This window comes from Dermacentor albipictus, chromosome 1 (assembly GCF_038994185.2).
Source record: "Dermacentor albipictus isolate Rhodes 1998 colony chromosome 1, USDA_Dalb.pri_finalv2, whole genome shotgun sequence".
Classification (NCBI taxonomy): Eukaryota; Metazoa; Arthropoda; class Arachnida; order Ixodida; family Ixodidae; genus Dermacentor; species Dermacentor albipictus.
Genome location: NC_091821.1, coordinates 154402247 through 154426562, shown reverse-complemented (window position 1 = coordinate 154426562; position 24316 = coordinate 154402247). Strand labels below are relative to the sequence as shown.

Genomic DNA, 24316 nt, shown 5'->3' with positions numbered 1-24316 from the left:
TGATGTGTCGTCTACTTTTGTTGTCTTGGAGCCAGTTCACGAAGGGGGGGAAGAGGCAAAAAGAAGAAAACAGCACGTGCGGACAATATGGTTCTATAGAATGGAAAAACGACACATGGAAACAAGCGGCACTTCTGAGGCACCAACGGACATGGCCGATTAGAGCGCGCCAACTTTTACTTTATAGACGTATGCGTCACTAGCCTCACTAGCTTCAGACTTCGCAGACAACCCTCCTCTTAACTTTGTTGCGAAAATCCTTCAGTTTAGCTCCCCAAACAAGTGGACACTGCACGACTTGGGTGACGACAGCTCGTTGACGACAGCTAGTTGACGTCAGCGCGAGCCATTGAAAAATGGCAGCGGACGTCGTCTGCAACAACTGCTGTCTGCTAGAACCAACGGCTAGAACCGTCTGTTCGAGCGGGCGAGTTCTGCGCGCCGCTCGCGCTTCGGCTACGCCCCTGTCAAGTGATCTTAACGTCACTGCTCACGGAGCTCCAACATTGGTTACCACTTTCGCCGCTCGAGAATTTTTCCAAATGTTTCGATCGTGATCGACTCAGTACGTTTGTGCAAAATCGTCAGACTCGTTTCAGGGTCCCTTTAAGCAACATTATTACAGGCGCAATACGGTCAGCTAAGTACTCTACGAAACGTATGCCTTGTGATGCAAAAAGTGTGAAGGCTTTGAAGTTCTTTTACTAAGCCGCGAACGAAGTACCCGACTCAAGCATTAGCTTTTCAGGATGCATTATGGCGCATGGCTAGTTGATGTCGCTTAATCGCTTCAAACAAGTAAGTCGCTTCGTCACGAAAATGAACTTTTTCAACATTAGGCGCCAATAGGAAGCTGACATGGTTGCCAAGACAGTTTCAAGGCGTTGCTAACATGGTCACCGCAATAACGTCGTTGCCGCATTCAAAAGTCGCCACTGAGACTATTTCAGGTGCCCCATGAGCAGGGGCGTAGCCAGGGGGGGTGGCCTTATGGGGATTCAGCTCCCCCCCCCCCCCCCCGAAATTTTTTCTTGCTGTCGTGTACCGCAGACCGAAACAATCCCCGGCGCCGGAAATAATTCTGGGTTTTGTCTAGAAAATCTTTTTCACGCTCGAACAGACATTTCGGCGCGAACATTGCGTACTCGGGCTGGATTTATGTGACCTGGAGTCACATAACGCAAGGAGCGCCATCCGAGCACAAAGTTTCGGGGGCGTTTTGGGGCGCTATTCTGGACATTCCGCCATTTTCTTCGATGCGGGACGTAGACGCGACGCGAATAAAATGGCGCTTATGGCCCCATTTTGCTTTCGTAACATGACGCCAACTTGACGTTTTGCCTAAGAAGCTGAAATGAAGGCACTGAACGTAAGGTTCTCGGTGAAGCAAAACAGTTTTCCTCCGCAGTAAAAATAATGCAGCTAGCTCAAAGCGCACGATTATTCCGTCGAAAACGCTTCTCGCTTCCGTCGTCTGCTGCGTACAAGCCGTCGTCTGCTTCATTAGCTAGGATGCGTGTCCCCGGGAAATGGAATGAGTCATCGTACGTTGGCGCCAACGCGCTTGTTTTCTTCCTTGAGACAACATACGCGCGCTACCAGTGGTGATGCGCGCACATTCTAGGCCACGTTATCACTATCCCGTGAAACGTAAGCGACTCAGCCCGACTGTGCTGGCTGAGAAAGGCCGAATATCAGCGATAGCGTTGCGCACGCCAGAGATATCCAGTAGTGCGACGCAAGCACCGGCGCTGCCATCTCTTGTTCACTTCACTGGTTACTCGCACCGCGGGAGGAAACTTCAAGGCGCCGCCTTGGGTACATTCCTTTTTATAAATTAAAAGGACCCCGTTGTCATAACTTTTGATTGTGCGAAAAGGCATTAATCTTGATTACAACAATCGAAACGCAGCACCGAAAGTGAACAACGTTGCAAAAGTTTGCTATGTTCAACCAATATTATTTCATACAAACGCGTTCTTTTAAAAATGGCCCAAAACACAAATGCCAACACCACCCGAGAGCGATGCAAATACTATGAGCACGCGTTATGAACAAAAGATTTTCATGGCGCCAAACGACGGGGAAAATATGGCGATACGCAATCCTCTCGGCCACCATTGCATATGGCTGCTCATTAGCATAATTTGCGCGGATCGTCGAACCACAAATTATGGTGGAAAATCTCTGCAATGGCCGCCCAGCACAACGGCACGCAACGTCAAATTGACGTTTACGAAACGGCCCTTCCTGTGACGCTCCCCACAGCATATTCCTTCAGCCAATCAGCAAGCTGGCATGGCGGCTATCTTGGATTGCCACCACATATTCGCGAAATTGCAAATGCATTGCACTGGCTTCTGTACGCTACCGCTCACTTTCTTTTTGAAGCGCTAACGTCGCAATATAGCTGCCAAGGACCAAACAAATGTATTAGTCGATAAAACTTGCAGCTCCACGTCACGTTTCATCCTCTTGATAAAAACGCAATTGCATTTTGCAAAACTTCCGTTTCCCGGCACAAATTTCATGGCACGTGAGCTCTCCACAGTCAATCAGAAAGTCAACATGGCGGATAATGGCGGCCGTGCAGCCGCCATGCGTGTCGGGAATAGCGCCCTTGATGGCGAGCCGGCTCGTCGCGGCATCTCGCGAAGGCCGCGGAATGTACGGAGTGCACGGATTTCAATTCCGTAACTTTATGGGTATAAAGTTCCTGTAAACTTTTGATGCGAAAGGTGCAATAACATTTCCAAATTCGTGCTTTAGATTTTCAATTGCGGAAGTTTGTGGGTTCAATGTTCTTATAAACATTTAACACCAACGGTTTATTGACTTTTCTGAAGTCGTACTTCGGACCATACAACGAGACAAGCCAAATCAACACACTATCAGACAAGTTGACAAAGCACGCAGCAAGGTCAGATGAGACGAAGCGTTGTGGTGATTCATTTGTGCAGTCATGTCACTGAAAAGAATATCAACATTTTTTTTTTTCACCTGCGCCAAAACATCCATGTCAAGACACTAAAGCCAGCAAAGGTAACTACATATATATGTATACGTTCTTATTTATTTTTTCTACTTTGACTTTTATTTGCGAGGACACATTGAGCCTCTTCAATTGTTCTCTCCACCCGCGGGCTGACAGAGCCAGCCAGAGCGCATGCGCTTTTCTCGTGTTGCCCCGACCACCTCGCGGCGCACTTCGGTGCGCGTTCGTTTTTCTCTGGACGAGTGGATTTCGGCCTGGTAAAGTCTTGGACGCTTTCTGGCTAGCAGACGAAAAAAAAAAAAGAAACAATGGTCGCTAGCGGCGATCACTGCGGATTGCAACGCGTTCGCTTGAGGGCATCACCTTCACTTCAATGTTATCGCAACCTCTCCGGATAGTCTTGTCTCGCCGGTGATAGGATACCGAGCAGTATGCGTATGGTTCTCTGTGGACAAAGTGTCACACGGTTTCTTCGATATTCCTTCGGTAGCCACATTAGGTGTCCAAAGTAGACATTCGATTGTGGCCAACATGCTTTCCTTTGCGTGTTTTTCTTTAATTTCGGTGCCCCCGCCCCACTAAAGAAAAAAAATGTCATTGTTGCGGCGCAGCGAATTGCCGCATGATGGAAGTCCCATTTTGTTACATCTTTTACGGAAAGTAATGGGCCACAGGATTATTCAGTTGCCGGATTCTCTCATTATATTATTGCGATAACAATTATATGGACACTCAAGGCGCATTCCTGCCGTCGCCGTCATGTTCCGTATAAAGTCCAAGGGCGATAAGAGTCGCCGCGCGCTGCATGCTGTATGTGAGAGTGAAAGCGTAGGAAGGGGGGGGGGGTGAGCCGACGATCTTGTGGGCGCAAGGGAGAAAAGCGGGGAAGAAGCGCGCCGCCTTCCGTCGCGCGTGATGCATCGGTGGGAGTGGAGAGGGGGGCGGCGGGCCGTAGGGGGATTCTGTGATCTGTGATTGCGCAGCATGTTTGTTTGCCTTGTTTGACACATTATATACAGTGACTTTTGCTTAGATACGTAGATTTATTGGATACTTAAACGTATATTTCAATATTATAATATATATATATAATATTATATTATATTATTAAATGTATGTAACGTTCCACTCTACCATCCTGGAACTCTGTTCTCGGACGCTACCCTCTGTCGTGCCGGACGCCGACCAGCAGACTCTTCCATCGCCACCCGTCCCTTGCGCTAGCAGCGTTCGCCAGCGGGAGCCTCCCATCTTCAGCGGAACCTACGACAACGACGTTCAAGAGTGGCTACGAACAGGTGGGCGTTCACAACAAATGAAATGACTCGGACAAACTGGCTTACGTATCATTCTACCTCGTGGGCATGGCCAGTCTCTGGTTCAGAAATCATGAGAGGGATATCCGAACGTGGTCGGTGTTCAAGACGTCGATTACAGAAGTAGTTGACCGACCCGCCGTCAGGAAACTGAGCCGAGCAGCGTTTGCGTACACGCGCACAGGACACGGTGAGACCTTTATCAGCTATATAGAAGACGTTCTATATTTGTGCAGACGCGTGAACGCTGCCATGACGGAAGCGGAAAAGATCAAGCACGTCATGAAGGGAATCGATGATGACGCGTTCCAGATGCTTCTGGCCAAGGACCCGCGCACTGTTGGCGACGTCACCAGGTTGTGCCAGAGCTATGATGAATTACGTAAGCACCGAGCTCTGACAAGGCGACATCCCACAACAGATGCGGCGTCACTCTGCAGCCTGACCACCGGCCCCGAACAAGCCTCCCTGATAACCCAAATCAAGGATTTCGTCCGCGAAGAAGTCCACGACAGCTATCTCTGGTGTCCGTCACTTAGGAGTCTGTCAGCACTTTGCCGTCTCATCTCCGTAACGTGATCCATGAAGAGGTCGCGGAAGCGCTGCCGGCTCTTCACCAGCAGGATGTCGTGACTACACCAGTCACTTATGCTACGGTTGCTGCAATGGCCCCTCGCACTGTGCCCGTGCGTCGCTTCCAGCAGCCTGTGCACCGCCCTCCCCCTCTCGTCCCCTGGACCACTGCCGTCGCTAAGCCGTGGCGTATGCCGAACAATCGCCCTATATGCTTCGCATGTAGGTATCCCGGTCATGTCGCAAGGTTCTGCCGCCGCCGATCGCAGGCGTTCGATGACGATAGCCGAGTGCCCTATGTGCCGCCTGATCCAAATGCGCCTTACGGACCCTTCGACCTATCATCAGCTCGCTCCCAGACTGATCGCCGTCCTCGCTTCGAACGCCTCCGTTCACCCTCCCCACGTCGCCAATCGCTTTCCCCTATGCGTCGACGACCCGTCTCTAACGAAGAGGGAAACTAGACGACGCAGTTCCATGAGGCAAGAACTGCGCAAGTGTCGACATGCCGAAGTCCTCCTCCTTTACCTGCCAATGTCATCGATGTGTTTATCGATGATGTCGCTACAGTCGCCCTCGTCAATACCGGCGGTGCCGCTATTTCAGTTATGGACGCCAGGTTTTGCCGTTCACTTCGTAAAGTGACGAAGCGAACGGCAAAACCTCTCTGTCTGGATTGTCGCTCCGAACGGCGAGTGCACAACCCATTCGCCCTACCGCTGCTTGTACTGCCCGTGTGACCATACAGGACGTTTTATACACGACTGAATTCATAGTTCTTTCATCGTGCTCCCACGCCGTTATTCTAGGATAGGATTTTCTCTCACGCCACAATGCCATCATCAATTGCGCTCGGGCTGAGATTGAACTTTTCCACCTTGGTGACCTGGCCTCGGTCGATGCTCATCCATGCCGCTAAAATTGCCGTGAAAGAAGACACCTGTATTCCTCCGTGCTCTTCAGCATTTGTATACCAGTCTTCTGTAGTACCATATCCGACGGGACGGTCTTCTTCATGCCCTCTCATCACTTTGTTACCCGAAAAGTGCTTCCTTTGCCCTTTGCAGCTCTTGACCTTGCCGCTGGTGTCAGCACGATGCCCATTTACAATCATTTTTCATCGCCGCTATCACTGCTCCGCCGCTAATGCCTTGGTTACGTCGAGTCGGTCGATTCAACACGAATTGTCTCCGTCCTCGACGAAGTGCCTTCTACTGCCGTCCGTGAATTGAGTGCCCTCTCCGTACCCGACTAAACATGGACTGGTGTGTTCAGCCCATTCATCGCTGAAGATCTGACGCATTCGCGATCTTAACTTCTCGCAATCCATCACCACTTCCGCCATTCTTTCGACGTTGCGCAAACATCTCTTGGCCGTGCATAGACGGTCGAGCATTACATTGACACTGGCTCTCACTCACCGCTGCAACAAAGACCATATCGCGTGTCCGCTACGGAACGTCGCGTCATTGCTGACCAGGTCGATGCCATGCTCCGTCGAGGCGTCATTCAACCTTCCCAAAGCCCATGGGCCTCTCCCGTGGTCCTCGCCACACACACACAAAAAAAAAGGACGGTTCCATTTGCTTCTGTGTTGATTTTCGACGGCTGAACAAGATCACGCTGAAGGACGTCTACCCATTACCGCGCATCGATGATGCTCTGAACTGTTTGCAGGGAGCCGAGTTCTTTTCTTCGCTGGATTTGCGGTCAGGCTACTGGCAGGTTCTGATGGAAGAGGCCGATCGCCCGAAAACTGCCTTTGTTACACCAGACGGCTTGTATGAATTCACCGTCATGCTTTTGCACCACCTGCTACGTTCGAAAGAATGATGGATAATGTCCTGCATGGCCTCAAATGGAAAATCTGTCTTTGCTATCTTGACGACATTGTGGTGTTCGCCCCTGATTTCGCAACGCACCTGCTCCGCCTCACGCACGTACTCACTTGCTTGACCGACGCCGTGTTGCAACTTAACCTGAAGAAGTGTCGATTCGCTGCTCGTCAGCTCACAATTTTAGGCCATGTCGTGTCAAAGGAGGGCATTCGCCCGGATCCCGAGAAGCTAAGTGCTGTTACTGCGTTCCTAAAACCTACCACTATGAAAGAGCTACGCAGTTTTATCGGCCTCTGCTCTTACTTCCGGCGATTCGTTTGAAACTTTGTGTCAATTATATCGCCTCTCACGCAGCTCCTTGGTGGCGCTGGAGATCTCTCATCATGGTTCCAGAGTGTGACGACGCCTTCACAACTTTGCGCCGTCTTCTCATGAAGCCACCCATTCTTCGCCATTTTGACCCTTAAGCGCCAACCGAAATCCACACTGATACAAGCGGTGTAGGCCTTGGCGCTGTGTTGGCACAGCGTCAACCTGGCCACGCAGAATACGTCGTCGCATTCGCGAGTCGCACGTTAACCAAGGCGGAAACCAATTACAGCGTTACAATATATTGTTTCGAGGTTTTGTGTATACATGCAGTGAACTTTGTTTCCAGTGGCACTTTTTTTCCCTTTATCAAGCTGCATCTTCGCATTTGTATATTCCATCGTATATTCGCATTTCTAATGTATATTTTGCAGAACTCTGTTTTTTATAAGTGCTTTCTGTTCCGACTATAGTTTCGGTGCAATTACTCGCAATACACGACCGGTGACAGCTGCTTAGCGTCATTGAGATTTTGCCCTGGCCGTTGCATATGCACAAAAATGTAAACAAGGTTCTTGAATGACAAAGTTTCATTAAAATATTTGTCCTCAACTTGTTCATTTCATGGCCTTTACCTTACTCATATGAGCAGCATGCACAGCTTTGCTGGTATCGAACTGATATAGTTCTAAAGTTCCTGTGATATTTTCATTACTTAATAGACAAAAAACATGGAAGCATTGATATCAGTTATTTCTGGAACAATTCTTGGGACATAGGAATACATTCTTTTATGAAATAATACATAGTTTGCTTGTCTTGACAGGACGTAGCGTGCAAGAACTCGTTTGAAGCATCGTTGGCAATGACAATGCAGTTATTATTCGTATGTTTGATCCCTCGACAAATTGTATAAGGAGTAGACCGAGTTGCAACGCGGGATCATGCTCTGTGATCCGCTTGTGTCTGCCTCAGTATTCGTGTAGCACTGGCTTATACCGTTAGGTGTTCTCGTGCAGCGCTCAAAATGGTGCGCTGCGCGAAACGAGACACAAGCCTTATAAAGGCTTTCACTTATAGCTAAAAGGCACGTCAGCGTAGGAAAAAAAAACAAACAAACAAGAAAACAGCTAACCGCACAACGATCGTGGTTCGCGGGCCACGCATGAGTTGTACACAAGCGCAGCGTGACCAACGAGCGGCGTACAGCGTGACTGAACAGCGAGATTTCGAGCTCTGCGTGAGTGAAAACGGCACGGGGTCAGTGCACCTCGGAGGACGCGACATCGATGCACTTTACGCGACGCTTGCAACATGCAGAGTTGCGTAATTAACAGTAGTGCAACCATTAGGCGACGTCAGCGAGCACTGGCTCTCGAGAGCCCGAAGCACGATGAGCGGGGGGAACGGAACGTTATCGAGTAGTCTTAAAGTAGCACACATGTCACAGAAAAAAGAAAAAAAACGAAGCTCGGAGATTGTCATGCAATAAGCAGTTATCAGACAAAGAAAGTTGCAGTTGCGCCCGAAAGGTGAAGCACTGATAGCAATAGCAAAGTATCTGACTACACGAAGTAAGGTTCGCAGTTTTATCAGCCGTATAAATTGTAGTAAACATTCGCTCACTGATTAAACGAACAAGCATGGCGTCATGTAAGCACAGGCAAAACATGAACAGATATCATTCGAAGACACGAAACTGACACTCGCTGTTAACGGTGGCTGGAAAAAAAAAAATAAATCGTGGGGTGTTACATGCCAAAACTACAATATACAATATACAATTTTGACCACATGCGGTTCTTTAACGTGCACCTAAATCTAAGTATACGAGCGTTTTCGTTTTTGCCACATCAATCTTCTTTCATATTAGGATTGGTAGAATGAGAGTGCATTGACTGCCCGCAAGGGACGCGGCCATTCTCGTACTATTATCATTGGGAATGACGTCTACGAAAGCCTGTACCTTATTTCTAATCGAAATGCGCTGCCTGCGTCACTGATGTCACGAGCAAACCAATGACTATATTCTTTACCACTGCACACTCACTGCTTTAAATAATTTTCAAACTCCGTAATTTAATTGCGGATATTCGCTTACTGATTAAACGAACAAGCATGGTGTCATGTTGCCAGCATGGTGTCATGGTGTCAGCGGACACAACAATCATCTGTCTTGTCCACATTTCATTTCTTTAATGCGGCGAGCCGGTACTTCCCAGTAACAAACGGCATGCGCGTTATCAGCATGACACAGCATTCCGGACAGGAAAGTAGCGGGCGCTGCGTTATCAAGAAAGGAAACGCAAGCAAGGGAGACGACGATTATTGTTGTGTGGCAGATGTACACCCCAACGGATGTTCCTTTGTCTAACAGTGTACTCAAGAGAAAAAACACGCAATCAGGAAATAAACAATTTATGATAACTCAAAGGGAAGCTCATTGCTTTTCGAAGCGAGATCAGGATGCTTTAGAACACACACTTATAAAGCGAGATATAAGAAGGAACCCGACGTGGTTGCTTAGTGGCTATGGTGTTGGGCTGCTGAGCACGAGGTCGCGGAATCGAATCCCGGCCACGGCGGCCGCATTTCAATGGGGGCGAAATGCGAAAACACCCGTGGTACTTAGATTTAGGTGCACGTTAAAGAACCCCAGGTGGTCGAAATTTCCGGAGTCCTCCACTACAGCGTGCCTCATAATCAGAAAGTGGTTTTGGCACGTAAAACCCCATAATTAATTAATTAACCCGTGTACTCAGATTTAGGTGCACGTTAAAGAACCCCAGGTGGCCCAATCAGATCGTGGTTTTGGCACGTAAAACCACATAATTTAATTTAGATACAACAAGGAAGAATAAAGATGCGCTGGCTGCGGTAAAGCTAGGGAAACAGTGGGGGATGCTTTATTAGAATCGGGAATGGCTGATCGGATAATCGCCGCGCGTAGAAGACGAGCGGCCAGCTATAGTCGACTGTGAATCAGCAGTTTTGCTGCAATTGATAAGCGTTTAGTGGCTCAGCCTGCCTCCGCGCCGCTCGGCTTTCGCGGCGATTTGCAGCAGATGTACGCATTTGTAGCATTTTTCGCTTTCGTTAAAATATATGTGCAAGTACAATAGCAAGTACAATAGCGCAACATATGTACGTACATAGCTCCTTGCGGTTTCAGAAACCTGATGCAAAGGAATAAATTCACTGATCTGAACGAGCCAAATGTGATGGCGAAATTACTTTTCGAGTTTATAAAACGCACTTGATAGTCAATGAAGCTGTAAGCGGTCGTTGGCACGCTCGTTGACCGTTATATATCCACGTGGCTTCTACAACGTGTGCTGCCGCCCTCCGATTTCGTGTTCGATCTGCTGAAAACGGAGGTAGCGTAAAAATTCGTGAAGCTAAAGTGTTGTACTCCCAGAACTGCGTTGCTTTTTTGCCAGTCATCTGTAACAGAAGCCCTGACGCCATGAAACAATGATTCAATTAATGATTCAATGAATCAATTAAGAGCGAAGTTATCGGCATTATTTATTGACTGAGGTGCTCCAGTGTCTCCATCTCAAATTTGCGCCAGTTTCGTTTCTTATACTTCATCCATGTCAACGCTGGTCTATAGTTTTCGCTGAGCAACAACCGCTCACCATTTCCGTGACCGTATAAAATGGAATGTGACAATAATAATGATGATAATAATAATAATAATAATAATAATAATAATAATAATAATAATAATAATAATAATAATAATAATAATAATAATAATAATAATAATAATATAGGAGGAAGATGAACAATGAAAGCTTTACGTCTGATCCAACGCAGTGTTTGAGCATAAATGATGCGAATGTTGCTTTGGGTTTATGGAAAAGTTTTCATCTGTTAAATATGTAGCATGGCTGTCGATTTGATGCATGCAGACTGACGGTGGAATCGACATTCTGTGGCTTACTTATCGTGATTTTTTTCTTCTTTTCATTTACCGTAAGCCAATTTTCCCATCTCAAATCTCCTAGGCGAACTAGAGTGGACTCCGGGCTTGGGCTTACGTATACCGAGGGATGGTGCCCCTGTATACGATATCGCACGGTCTTTCTTTTCCTCGCGCCCCCCGCACCGCCGCTGGCCGAGCGTTATCACGTCGTTGACAAGAGCTATCAATCGTTCTACTCGACACAGAGGAGCCAACCAGGCGGAAACAACGCCGGCGTACACCGCTTGTTTCAGCTCTTTTATGTCATCGGTAACGACAAAGGCGCGTTCCCACCGTAGCAGCGGTCTCACTTTGTCGTGTGCACTGGAGCCGCATATATACGCTCGCCCTCGTCGCCGCGGGATACCATATTTGCGGCATCTCTGAGCATGACAGGGTGCCGCGCACCGAGGCTGCACGAATCGCTCTGAAAGCGGGAAGGCTGCTTATGTCGTGCGGACGGACCGTTATCGTCTACAGCAGTCATTGCGTATGGGCCGCTACGGGGCTATCGCTTTAAAATCCACCTCGCCTCTACCCGCCATCTTCATCTTTGGAGTAAACCTTGGCTGTAATTGCGTTCACAATTTGCAACGATAAACCCGTTTTGGCCACGTCATAGTGCACAGATATACCGCTTTAAAATCAACCGATCTACGCCATATCCTATAACCCTCGCATTGCAGCAGTAGCCCCCATTGAGTTTCGCTAACCTTCACAGCAGCAACAGCATAGCCATACACTCATAGGATACACCTGGCGACAGCTATCGCTTTGAAAGTTTATGATGTTTGTGGCACCGATTGCCAACCAAAAAATCTAATATTTTTAGCGTAAACCACAAGCGCAACTTATGGCACGTCACATCGACTCGTTAACTTTCACCGTGTCTTCACCAAATCAGATAAAACCATAAGCGTGAGAAACACCACCAACCGCCACGAAACCGCGGATAAGGGACAAATAGAGCTTTTCACTTAAAAGCTTTTGCATTCAGAATTACGCATAGACAAGGAATAAACAAGCGCGTGGAATAAAGCAAAACCTAAGCGATAGAAACGGTACAGCGTGCACATTGAACGGAACGTATAACTCGTGATTACTATTGACTCGGCATCCTAAATTAACAATGGCAACCAATACACTCATGCAACGATGACTTGCACGAATCAAGGCTATCACTGTTATACCAAACAAAGTGATTTGTGATCATTAGTGACTCGGTCCTACCATGTCCTAGTTAATATAATTGAATCATCGCTTGCATGACATTTCATCTGATATCCATTACGTTCATATTGTATAAAATACGAGAACATCATACTGAGCGTGTCACTAGTGATCACTAATAACCGGGCTGCGCGTGACCGCTCAGCAGCGGTAACCAAAGAAATGGTCATTTAATGACTCTTGGATTGACATCGATAACGACGTATATGAATGAAGGCTACCACAGTCATGCTAAAGGAAGTGATTCACGATCACTAGTTACTCAGTCCTACTACTCCTATTTATAGCAGATTAGTACCTGATTTTTATTCATTTGATATCCACGACGCAATGCTGTACGAAAGTTAAGACTCAGCGTTCTCAATTAGCAAGTTCTCAATTAGCAATTAGCAAGACAGAGAGCATCTCCACATTCCTTAACCACTACCTTGGTAACTTGCCGAAAACACTTCCGTCATTTGTACAAGATACGCCCCACCTGCTGAGAATTATAGAAGACATTAATACTAAAGGCACACTACCCCACAACACAATTCTCGCAACACTAGACGTCACGGCGCTGTACACCAACATTCCAATCCCTGATGGTTTATCTTCGATAAAACAAACGCTGTCTAAACACAGTGCACAACACTCTACGGAAGTTTACCTGTCTCTCCTTGAATTAGTTCTCACACATAACTACTTCGAATTTGAAGAGAGTTACTACCTACAGATACATGGTACAAGCATGGGTACGCCTTTTGCACCAACCTACGCGAACATATTTATGGGGATTCTAGAAACAGATTTCCTTTTGCGCTGCACTACCAAGCCCCACACATACCTACGATACATAGACGACATACTCATAATCTGGGGACATGGCCAAGACAGTCTAGATAAATATGTAGCCTTTCTAAATTCTGTTCACCCAACAATAAAATTCACATCAGAATCCTCAACTGAGCGCATAAACTTTCTGGACACAACAATATACATTGACAATGGTGAACTAAAGACAACGCTGTATAGGAAACCTTTCGACAAACAACAGTACCTAGAATATACCAGCCACCATCCCAGACATTGCAAACAAGGCATCTTTAAAGGCCAAGCCACACGACTACGTCGCATTTGCGTTGAAAACCAAGACTACATAGATAGACTCGATCACCTTAAAGAAACGCTATCAAACAGGAACCACCCAAACAGTGACCTTCAAACAGCTTACATCGCTGCAACCAAACTTGATCGAGCCGAGGTCCTCAAGCCCCGCCCGAAGATCACAAGAACAACAACGCCTCTTCTTACTACTAAATTCTCAAACGCACTCCCAAACGTGAATAACATCCTAAGTAAATACTACCCGATTCTCACCAGCAACCAGAAACTTAAGAAGATTTTTCCCGACCCTCCCAGAGTGGCCTACAGACGCAACACTAATTTTAAAGATGTTCTTGTGCACGCCAAACTACAGAAAAAGAAGAAGTTGGGAACCAATCCCTGTGGTCGCCCCAGGTGCTCTACATGCAAACACATTCAATCCACTAGAACAGTAAAAAGTACAGCATCGAATTACACACACAAGGTAACTTCGGCTTTCACCTGCACATCAAGCAATGTAGTCTACTGTCTAGAATGCGCCGCTTGTAGCAAACAATACATAGGTGAGACCGGACAACAAATCAATACAAGACTCAATGGTCACCGCGCGGACACAAAACACAATTTACCCAAAGCAGTAGCCAGCCACTTTAATGAACATGGACATATGTTTGACAAAGCAAGGCTCTATATACTACAAACAAATTTCCGTTCCCCTCGCGAAAGGAAGTACACGGAATCATACCTCATACACAAGTTTAATTGCCTACACCCGACAGGAATTAATTTGGCACGCGGCAACTTAGAATCTTTAAAAGCTGTAACTTAAATCTGAAACTCTCATATCATCAACCAATACACAAAACACATTAGGCCACCAGCCAACTTTAATTCTTAACCTCACCTACTCTTCCATTTTGGAAAAAAAAAAATTCCTACCTACTACTCAATTTAATGTACTCTTTCAGGATTTTACGTCTATACCAACTGTACGATCCCCTTCTTCCATGTACACTTGCCCCCGCCCGCTTCTGCACGCGTCACCCTCCTGTTTGCTATACCGATTTCGCCCCCCCCCCCCTACCCCCTGCCCCCTTTTTTAGTCTTTTTTTTTGAAGCCCCCTCGACAACACATTCCGAAGTCAATATGCCTTTTTCGGCGCCTCAACCCAGAGTATCGCCTTCTGGATGCCGCCGTAACGACACCTACGTTAAGCGCGTGGGGCAGTGCCCCTTGAAAGACCATGCCGCTGCCTTTCAGTCACCCCACACATTGCACCGCAGACTCCTCGTCGCCACCTTAACTATTTCAAAATTACTCGACCTATTGCTTGACCGGCCGTTCTAATGCCTCAAAAACATGCCGCCAACGACTCCCCCTGAATACCTCCCAACCTTTCGCATCCCCAACACGCTCCCAAGCCCCCGTATTTCTTAAAGATTTCATTTTTCTCTTTCTTTTTCTTTCACCCCCCCCCCTTTGTTGTGTCTTGGTACGGCCCTGGCTCCCCCCTCCTTTTTTTCCTCCTTTTTTTCTGCTTCTATTTCTTTTCTTTCTTCCCCGCGTGCCCACTCTCACGCTCTTGTCCCCTCGTCTTGAGAATGAGGCTCACAGACGTCGGACGACAGCGCCTGTTCCCTCTTGTAATCTCTCTCTTTAAAACCAGCCGCCAGCGACAACACCCGCACGTGACGTCACTGCACTAACCCTTTAAAACTAACACGCCGAGGATGACGAGGCCGCCTTTGACGAAGATAGGTCCACCTATCGAAACGTTGGCCAGCCTGTCTGAGGTACTTCATCCCTGTTTTAAAAAATTTTATACCATCGTTTAATTACAGTGTGAATGACACCAATGACGACGTGCACGAGTAGAAACTACCATTATACAACTTAAATAAATGATTCATTATAACTGCTTGCTTCATCATGCCAGTTCCAAGCCGGTCTCATTATTGAATCACTGCTTGCATCACATTTCATTTGATATCCATAACCTTAATGGTGTGTAAAACAGAGAAAACTTAGTATAGTATGTTCGTAACTTGCGATCACTAATAAATATAGTGATATTAATTACATATATTGTGTAATTATTTAGTTAATTGCTCATTAATTCAGTATAACGACTGATTGGTTTTCATGAGTTAATATGCAACATAATGTTTGTCTTCCCAAATATCAAATAAAACATTTTACCATATGCGCCGAAACTTGAGAAAAAATGGCGCGCGCAGCCTGCTCAATGCTTGGGTGCCACTCCATTAAGCCATTTGGCCTGCTTCCTTATACGTCAGGGCGCAAATATGCATCAAATCTTCACATTCGAGTCCATGAGTTTTACCATGATCGACGAGCCCTTTCCAGTCACTTCAACGACGGACGAATTTCTTGCCCCAGTAGTGCTGCTTTGCCGCACAGTAGCTGAACAAAAGCGCCCCAGAAAAAAAAAAAAGAAGCCAACCAGTGTAATAAAACCTAATTGGACCTAAATATAGAGGGAGCCATAGAGTATTAACCTACGAATTCTAGCTGCGATGCAATCAGCATTTTACAAATGACCCCACGCATTTTAAACGGGTCTACAAAAGTGTCCCAGTGAAAAAAGTCCAGCCAGCGAAATTAAACTAGACGCGACATTTAGCGTGAGGCCGTTGTCGGAATTGAGTGCCTAAAGCGCAATTTGCGAAAAACGAGGCATTGCTCAGCAATCAATTTTTCAAAAATGCTTCCCATAGAGTTACGCCGACCGCATCGCCGCAGGGTCGGTTTCGCCGCAGTAGTCGATGTCCCGAATTCCTGGACTTTAAACGCTGGTCAACCTTTTTATAACTCATACAAATGCACAGGACTTCACATCGTTGCGTTCTGTGATGTTATATTCACGACCGCCTCCCGATTCATTTGATTGTCAACGGCGAAGAGCATCGCGTGCGTAACGCTAAACCGTAGCTTGTCTTGAAAAAGAAAGTTGGAATGACGCTTTTAATTTCCTTAACAGCAGGTGCAGCTAAAGTCCCTAGATATTTTTTGCTTTTTTTTTAAAGCAAAAAATCTAGGGACCTTAGCTGCACCTGCTGTTAGGGAAATTAAAAGCATCATTCCAACTTTCTTTTTCAAGAAGCTGCATGGTTTCTTTTTCATAGCTGCAGCATATGAAGCACCCGCCGCGGTGGCTTAGCGGCTATGGCGTAGCGTTGGTAAGCACGAAGTCACGGGATCAAATCCCGGCAGCACTTCGACGGGGGCGAAAAGCAAAAACACCCGTGCATTGGGGGGCGCATTAAAGGTTCTCTGGTGGGCAAGATTAATCCGGAGTCCCCATTACGGCGTGCCTCGTAATCAGATCGTGGTTTTGGCACGTAAAACCTCAGAATAAATTCACTATATGCAACGTTTCTTTACGTCTTCAAGCGCTTTTTTTTTTCATTTAAGACGGAAAACTGCACAAACTTGCAACAAAAGTCGGAAGTTTTGAATGAAGAATGAATGTTCAAGAATAATAAGAAAACGAAACCATTTTCTTTCACAAAACCGGATTAGCCGACAATTTTTTTTATTTAAACAATATCGCAGCAAATTAAACACTATTCTCAGAAATTAAAAGCGCTGCTTTCTACACGACCACTTCAACCGTACGTCTGTACTTTCATAATGAAAGTACAGACGTAAAAGACATAATGAAAGTACAGACGTACGGAATAAAATTAGTTACTTAACTACACGTCATCCTCTCGAGCCACCACAGAGGTCACCACACGCCTATACCACAACTTGCAGAACAATTTAACATTATCTAAAGTGGCCCGCAATGCCCTCGTTTATACAGACAAACAGCTACGACATTTGCCTCGAAATTACTTATCAAGCTGGAACAATATATTTTCCACAGTCAATAACCTTTGCGCAACGCACGGAATAACGACTATATCCTGATTTCCCCGGTAAAATAGGTTGTAGCATTACCGACAGGCTCTTTTTTCATGCATGACCTTTTATTCGCATGAGCTGTCCCAAAAAAATCATGCAAATAACTAAGTGGGTGTGCTATAAAGGCGGTCACTAAAGCGATCGATATGTCCAACTACACGTCGATTTCCCTACTTTGTTTTATGTCTTTTTTTTTTCTTCAAAAGATTAGAAAATGAGGATCCGGCATATGCATGCAGAATCCACCTCACGATGAATGTCGACGTTATTGCGATTAGCATTGAAGTAATGTACAGTATACACATCCTATGGCCGAATTCTTCACTTCTGTGTAGCCGACTTCAATGTTTTGTTACCGACATCTTCACGTCTCTGTGCCTTAACGCTCCTATAGGGTGCCTCGATGCGAGTGGCCATAGGACGAAGGCATTTAGGCATCCTGAACACTCCTCGCTCAATGCACTCTCTGGTCCCAGCTCTGGCGGTCCCAGAAGTGACGCCCGTATTCTCTTCTAACCCGGCCGTGGCTGAGAAACGCGGGGCGCCGAACATAGCAGCCTATACGTCACTATTCATGGCTTTCTACTGCACTCGGGACAAAATAATTCAATACGTTCCTGCATATAAAAGAAAACCGATGACGGGAGATAATCATGGGGAAATTAGACAAAAACTGGAGATGATTTTGTTTTAATACCCATGCGATAACTCAAATTTTTGACGTTTCGCGAATTCTCAAAGTTTGCTGCCAAAATTAAAGATGAAGGTGCCAAAAAGAAGGACTAAACACACTTTGTTGAGCGTTTAGCATGTACCAAGGTATGCACAGAAATAAACACTGTGCAGAAACCATGGACTATGACTGTCAATGTAGGCGAATAGCCCGAACGAACAAGCGAGCGAACGAGGGAGACTGAACGAACGTTTTCCTTGCCGCGAGTCCGACCATCGACCGACCACCGGCCAACCACGAAAACGGCCAAAAGAGCCGAAGAAAGCTATTCACTTTAAAACCACGAGGGAATCTCGCAGTTACAAGAGAAAAGGAAAAATTTTAGCCTTTTATCAAAAGCTAAATTTGCAAGCTTCTTGTTTGTGCTGCAGGTTAGTGCTAGCAATGTAGTTTTCATCTAATAATAAAGTTGTGTAACTCGGGTACAAAATGGATTAAAGCATAGAAAATGTCGTTCCTTTTTAAGACTTTCTCAAAGCCGAACATCGTGCAATTGCACATACGCCGCATTTGCTACCTCGTCTGAGTTAAGATTTTTTCACGCTTAAACAAGGCATGCACTGAAAAAAGTAAGCTCAGATCGGATGGACGGAGGGACTTTGCTATGTCATATAAAAACTGCTGGGATTGCTCTTTCATATGTCACGCGCCACACCACGTGAGAGAAGCGGAGAGCGGCGACAGTTACGGCTGTCATTGGTGATGCTATGTTGTGCTTGGATGTGTATGCACAGCGAGTCGCGAATGATCACGTGATGTTATGCTTGGAAGTGTACTTTAGAAGAGCCTCAAGAATGAAACGGGGGTCTTCCGACACTCGAGTTTCCGGCGTTTGGACTTCGCGAAGCACGCCTGCAGCTTGTGCGCTAAACGGCCGCCCATCACGACACAGATTTCGTGGAGAGAGAGAAAAAAAAAATCGATGGGACACCCTTGTGAATGTTTTACATCTGAACATACCCGTCAGGAAAATATTTAGAGATTCTATATAATACGCAGTTCTTATAATTTCTCAATTACTATAGCTGTCTCTTGATCAGGGGAACTATTAAACGCTTCAAGACAAACTGAATACACGTATCCCCCAAAAATAAAATTATACCCGTTCCTTATCCCTATAATTGCTCTTTAACCATCAAGTTAAAAAAAACTGTACTTTTACGAGTAAACTTATTAATAAAATAAATTTGGTGCATTCCTCTTTGCTGCACTGAACATGAACGCCAGATGCTATACGTCACGCAGTTCCCTTTATTACCCAATAAAGTAAGTTTTTTAATATAACCGTATGGGTTGAAAATGCGGCATGCATACTGTTCAATGGCATTTTACGTTGTAACTTTTTATCAACGTTCCACTGTTCTGTGAAAGCCCATGTATAATTTGTAGCGTATGAAGTTGTACTTTCAAATTCCTCTTGTTGTATATCATGTAAGCACGGCGGGCGGGGCTCTGTCTCTTCACGTAAAACGCTTGCAAAAGAACTGTAGGGGGGGGGGGCGCAGTTATGACTGCAGTAAATCTTTTTAGGTCCTTCTGGGCATTCGCTTGCGCCATGCATGAGCCCAGCAACCAGACTTTTGCAAACAGCTTCGCGTCGTGACTATAGTATATAGAGCGTATTGTGTTTACTGCTTTACTAGCGCTGCGCTGCTTGTCAGCCGTGTGAAGACCGAATTCGCGAACTACATTTCCGCCGGCCACTGTAAAATCTTTCCGGCCGTTCTCCGCCACAGACAATAACACTACAATTTTTAACCCATCACGCGCAGCCTCTTCACAATCGGAGTATTGCCACGTGTTCACTATATACACGTCGATATGTACATTGGGGTAAAAATAATTTTCCCACAACTTGGTTCGGACGTCTGCGAGACGGGAGCACTTGCTTCCTCTCTCATTAAAATGTGTGTCACGCACACATTCGGCTTCGTCATTCAATAACCGCAGAGTTGCCAATCTTTTCGCGCGCAGGCGTTCCTTCTCTCTCTCTCTTCAAGGTGACCAGCAAGCTTCGTAAGTGCATGCTGAAGCAATCGATGAATTTCGCGATTCAGCTGCACATTAACGACAACACGCAGGAGACGACCCTATCATATGACAGGTTTTTTTATTCTTCTTTGAGCTAGAGAGTGGCTTAAGTTTACCCCAAATTGAGCAATACACACAGGCGTGTGGTATACGGTCTGAAAACATTAATAAATAGCATGCAATAGCTACAATAAAGCTGTCTGATCACTGCACGCGACGAGTCTTCTCGTTTGCATTCGCGCAAGCGAGTGAACTTTCACTCAGCGTGGTCTGTTTTCCATTACGCGCTCGACGCATGGCTAATGTCGAAGGGAGGCAATGACCTTTAATCTGCGTGGCAGCCTCCTGCCACTCGGGAGTCTGTGCAAAATGCTGTAAGTGTGAAAAGCGACGTGGGCAACACGCATTAAAAAGAAAAAAAAAACGTCGCGGACGCATGCCAATCTGACCAACTGCTACATCAAAGACATCGAAGTTGTATAAGCGAGTTCTCACGCCCTTCGTGGGCAGTATTAGGATTCTGTTTCCCGGTTGTTCGCGGTGATGATTCATCGCCGACATCCGCCTGCGCGTTCTGCTTCGGGGCTCGCACGCATGTTGCAGCGCAGGCTGCTCTTTACCACCGCAGCTGTACAAACTCACAGCTGACCTCCAACGTGGAGCCGGCAAAACACGACGTGAGAAACAAAAGCTACAGATTACTGGCGAAAAAGGCTGTGCATGAAAGGTATTGTCTATTCGTGGGAGGTGTTCGCAAGGTAACTCATAGTAATTGATAATGACGTTTCAAAGCCCTGATGCAGGTTGCTTTGTTGACTTGATACGAACCACACCCCCTGCAGGAAGAAATCGGCTGCGATGTTCCCCTTAACAGCTTCGCTATAATAGCATTTCGTCATGGTCGCAGATGTCGCGTTCGAATTCACGTGGAATTCGCTCACATTAGCCAGTTCATAACAGTGCCGCAACGTTCGCACGGCTCAGAGTTAAAATTTACTAAAGCTGCAGTTGCTACGCAAACAACGAGAAAACTTGATTTTGTCGAAGTAAATATCTATAGCTCCCAGCAATAAAAAGAAAAACAAAGGAAGGAAAAAAACAAAGGAACGCTGGAGCAATGAAGAACCGGTTCTTCGGCTGCGTGTTCGGTTAATCTATAGCTCGTTCAATTACACACGTGCCTTCCACCCGAGAGCGCGCAACAGGCACCGGCGTGCTGACAAGCGCCTTCCTCGAAAGGACGCGAGCGCAATGACGGAGAAGCGATTGCAAAAGGCGCCCGAGTGTGGTACAGTTGTCGACGACTGTACGAAGTGGCCTCGACTACGTTGGCGGCGGGAACACTGCTTTCCGTGAGAACCACGTACCGAAAATACATACCGAAAAAAAAAAATTACGCAAGCTCTTTCTGTTCCTTGTTTTGGAAACAATTTACGCGGTGAAATCAAAGTAGTGGAATGCGGCGGCTGCAACAAAGGCCGCCCGAGCGTGGCCAGCAACAATTTATCGCTTTTACAGGCATTTAAATCAAAACTTGCAAATGTATTTTCATAAACCGAACTTTCACGTTCCTGGCGATCGCGGCTGCATTATTTTTCCTCTATGAAAGATTTTAAACAAATATTTTCATGTTTACCTTCCAAACTTAACTGACAACTGCCTTTTTTTTTTCTACAACTTTTACATATGACAGAACAACACAGTGCAAGACACGTAGTTCACATTTGGATTGTTTCGTGCTTGTATCCGTTATATTAATATCACTTTGCAAGCAAAATAAGTATTCTTAATTAAAATGTTGCACCGCTGCTGTCTTATAGTGCTTCATTGGTACAGTGTGTTACTCGCACAGGAGTTCTCGTCCCCGATGAATTAAGGGCTGCTATACTACGCATGCCGTACATGTCACTCCCAATATGCACATCGACATGAAATTTAAACAGGCGCTAAAGAGAAACAAAACTTCACCTTTATTAGTATATGTTACCCTTCTGCAATACCAAAGGAGCCACTCCTACCGCCAGAAAAGGTTCGGTAAGCCAGAATTAAGGCGCAAGAAAGAAAAGACGGGCGACGCCACCTTGACAACTTCACATTCCACTCCATTTGCGGAGGATGACCGTCCGTTAATTCCACTCTTTTTAACTCCTCGGAATGGCGAGTCCCACTCGTGGAATGGCTGAGCTGACCCATTCCATTCCAGTAAATGAAACGCTTTCTCTAGAATTGTTTACAACGTGTTCCTCTTTGCGCGCGTAGAAACTAAGGAAAAGAATATTATTGAGGTCTTAACGTTATAAATAATGTTACGCGCTATAGTTTTCACACACGAACGAACGCGCTTCGTGGCCTGTTGTCTCTTTGCAGCGCGTTCTTGCCTGCAATGTAATGCATATTCACCCCCCCCCACTATATATATATATATATATATATATATATATATATATATATATATATATATATATATATATATATATATATATATATATATATATATATATATATATATATGAAAGAAAAGGAAGTGAAAAAAGTTGCCATCTCTCAATTTCGGTTTCGACAAAAAATATATTTGCCTATTGTACGGTGAAAACTTTAGCATTAGCCCTAGAAGAAGCAGCGTGCCTTTTGGCATACAGAATTATTTACAAGTACAGATAAACGCCAGATTCCCGGAGGAAGTCCAGCAGGGTCCCGTGATGGGGCCCCAAGATCCAACTATCTGCATCCGGCGGCCGACCTCGGGGTCGTCCACATCGGAGCAGCTGTTTCTGCCAGAGGGCGTGCAGAGAAGGGCAAGTGCAGAAGAAGCGCCTAGCGTCCACCTCGCAGACAGGAGCGGGACAGAAGAGGCAGGAATCGCTGACGGAGGCACGGTACTGTGCCGACCACAACCAGGTTACCGCATGGGTAAGGGCGACACGGAGGCGTAACCTCCGCAGCAAAACCTCTTCCCAGCGCGCTAGGCCGCCAGGAAGGTAGGTGCCAGACGGTGGGAGAAGTGCTCGCGTGGTGCGCCCAAGATTTTCTTTTTCTGTGAGGAGACCTGTCTCCGGAGTGGTGGGGGTCAATTGAAGTGGACGAGAAGTTTTGTTATGGCTCGCTGCATCCACTAAGGCTTGCGTGGGATGTGCATTGCGACGTATCCATTGTACACGTACTGTAACGGAGAATCAAGTGTATCCTGAATCTCCTGCGCCAAAACGTCGGAATTCAGAACACGCCGCAGACTGCGGATGGCACCTGAGGAATCGGTGATCATGTCTATGTGCCTACTAGACGGCAAAAGGAGTGGACAGAGAATGCACATTGCGTCTCAAATGGCCAAGATCTCCGCCTGTGTCGACGGCAGAGAAGCAAGCATACGAGCAAGTTGCTATTTCGGCCAATATTTCTGCACAAGCGATGGCCGCGAAGTGACGTGAGCCTCGCTCACACTAGCGTTGGAATACGTTACATGTCTCCGAAAAGAGTTTTCACTCGTAGCTGATGCGCTATTTGCGCCGCACTGGACTCACCGAGGTGGACAAAAGGTATTTGTGTATGCCGGTCATAGGCCTATTGTCCGTAACTTGCCGATAAAGCCACGGCTGTTGTGGCGGGCAGGAATTGCTAGACAACACCGAACCATCTGCCATTTATGCTTCTTAAGTGCTGCGGCTTCAGGGATAATACGACAGTTTACAGAATGAGCTTGGTGTCGCTGGTGAACAGTTCGTCAAGCGTATTTAATTGCGCTTTGGCCTGAAGGGCGTGGATGGGAGTAATTTGTGGAAGGCCCGTAATTACACGCCTTGCTGCTCGAGTAATAGATTCCAATCGGTCTCACTCTGCGCATGTCATGTGGTGTAACAGGGCTTGGTATATCAATCTTGGCTATAACAGTGTACAGTCAACCGCTAAAGTTTACGGGACGCAGGATCTGCCAAGAAGCTGAATTCTCGCGAAGCGTGGTCACACAACCTCGAATTAAACGTTCCAGCATGTAGTATCCCTCGCCACCTACACAGTGATTCACAGAAATACAAAGTGCCATGCCTTAACAGTGCAGGAATTCACATGTGAAGGGGTAACCTTCATATATATATATATATATATATATCGACACGTTAACTTGTTTCTCTTTTACGGGTGAGCAGTTTTACCGTCTAAGAAATGTTATCGCTCAGCGCAGGACGCGTCTACATCGGAAGTTCTAGGATGCTATCGATGCTTCCATCCGCTGTCTGTTGTCGCCGAACCTTGTGTAATCTTATTGCATGCGCGACACAAATGGCGTAGAACTTTGTGGAAAGCACGCGGGC

General features: G+C 46.3%; 1 protein-coding gene across 4 annotated transcripts in view; it reads right to left on the bottom strand.

The window, feature by feature from the left end:
- Kua (Plasmanylethanolamine desaturase Kua) overlaps positions 1-24316 on the bottom strand; it is a 123685-nt gene that overhangs the window by 28412 nt on the left and 70957 nt on the right. Inside the window, exon 3 of one of the 4 annotated variants that reach the window (XM_070527758.1) lies at positions 22606-23172. The exons of 2 other annotated variants lie outside the window; for them this stretch is intronic. In XM_070527758.1, the coding sequence (XP_070383859.1) occupies positions 22658-23172 (515 nt within the window). In that variant the 3' untranslated portion in view covers positions 22606-22657. Of the gene's footprint in view, positions 1-22605; positions 23173-24316 lie in introns of those variants that run through there. One more of the 4 variants, XM_070527741.1, reaches the window with a different exon arrangement.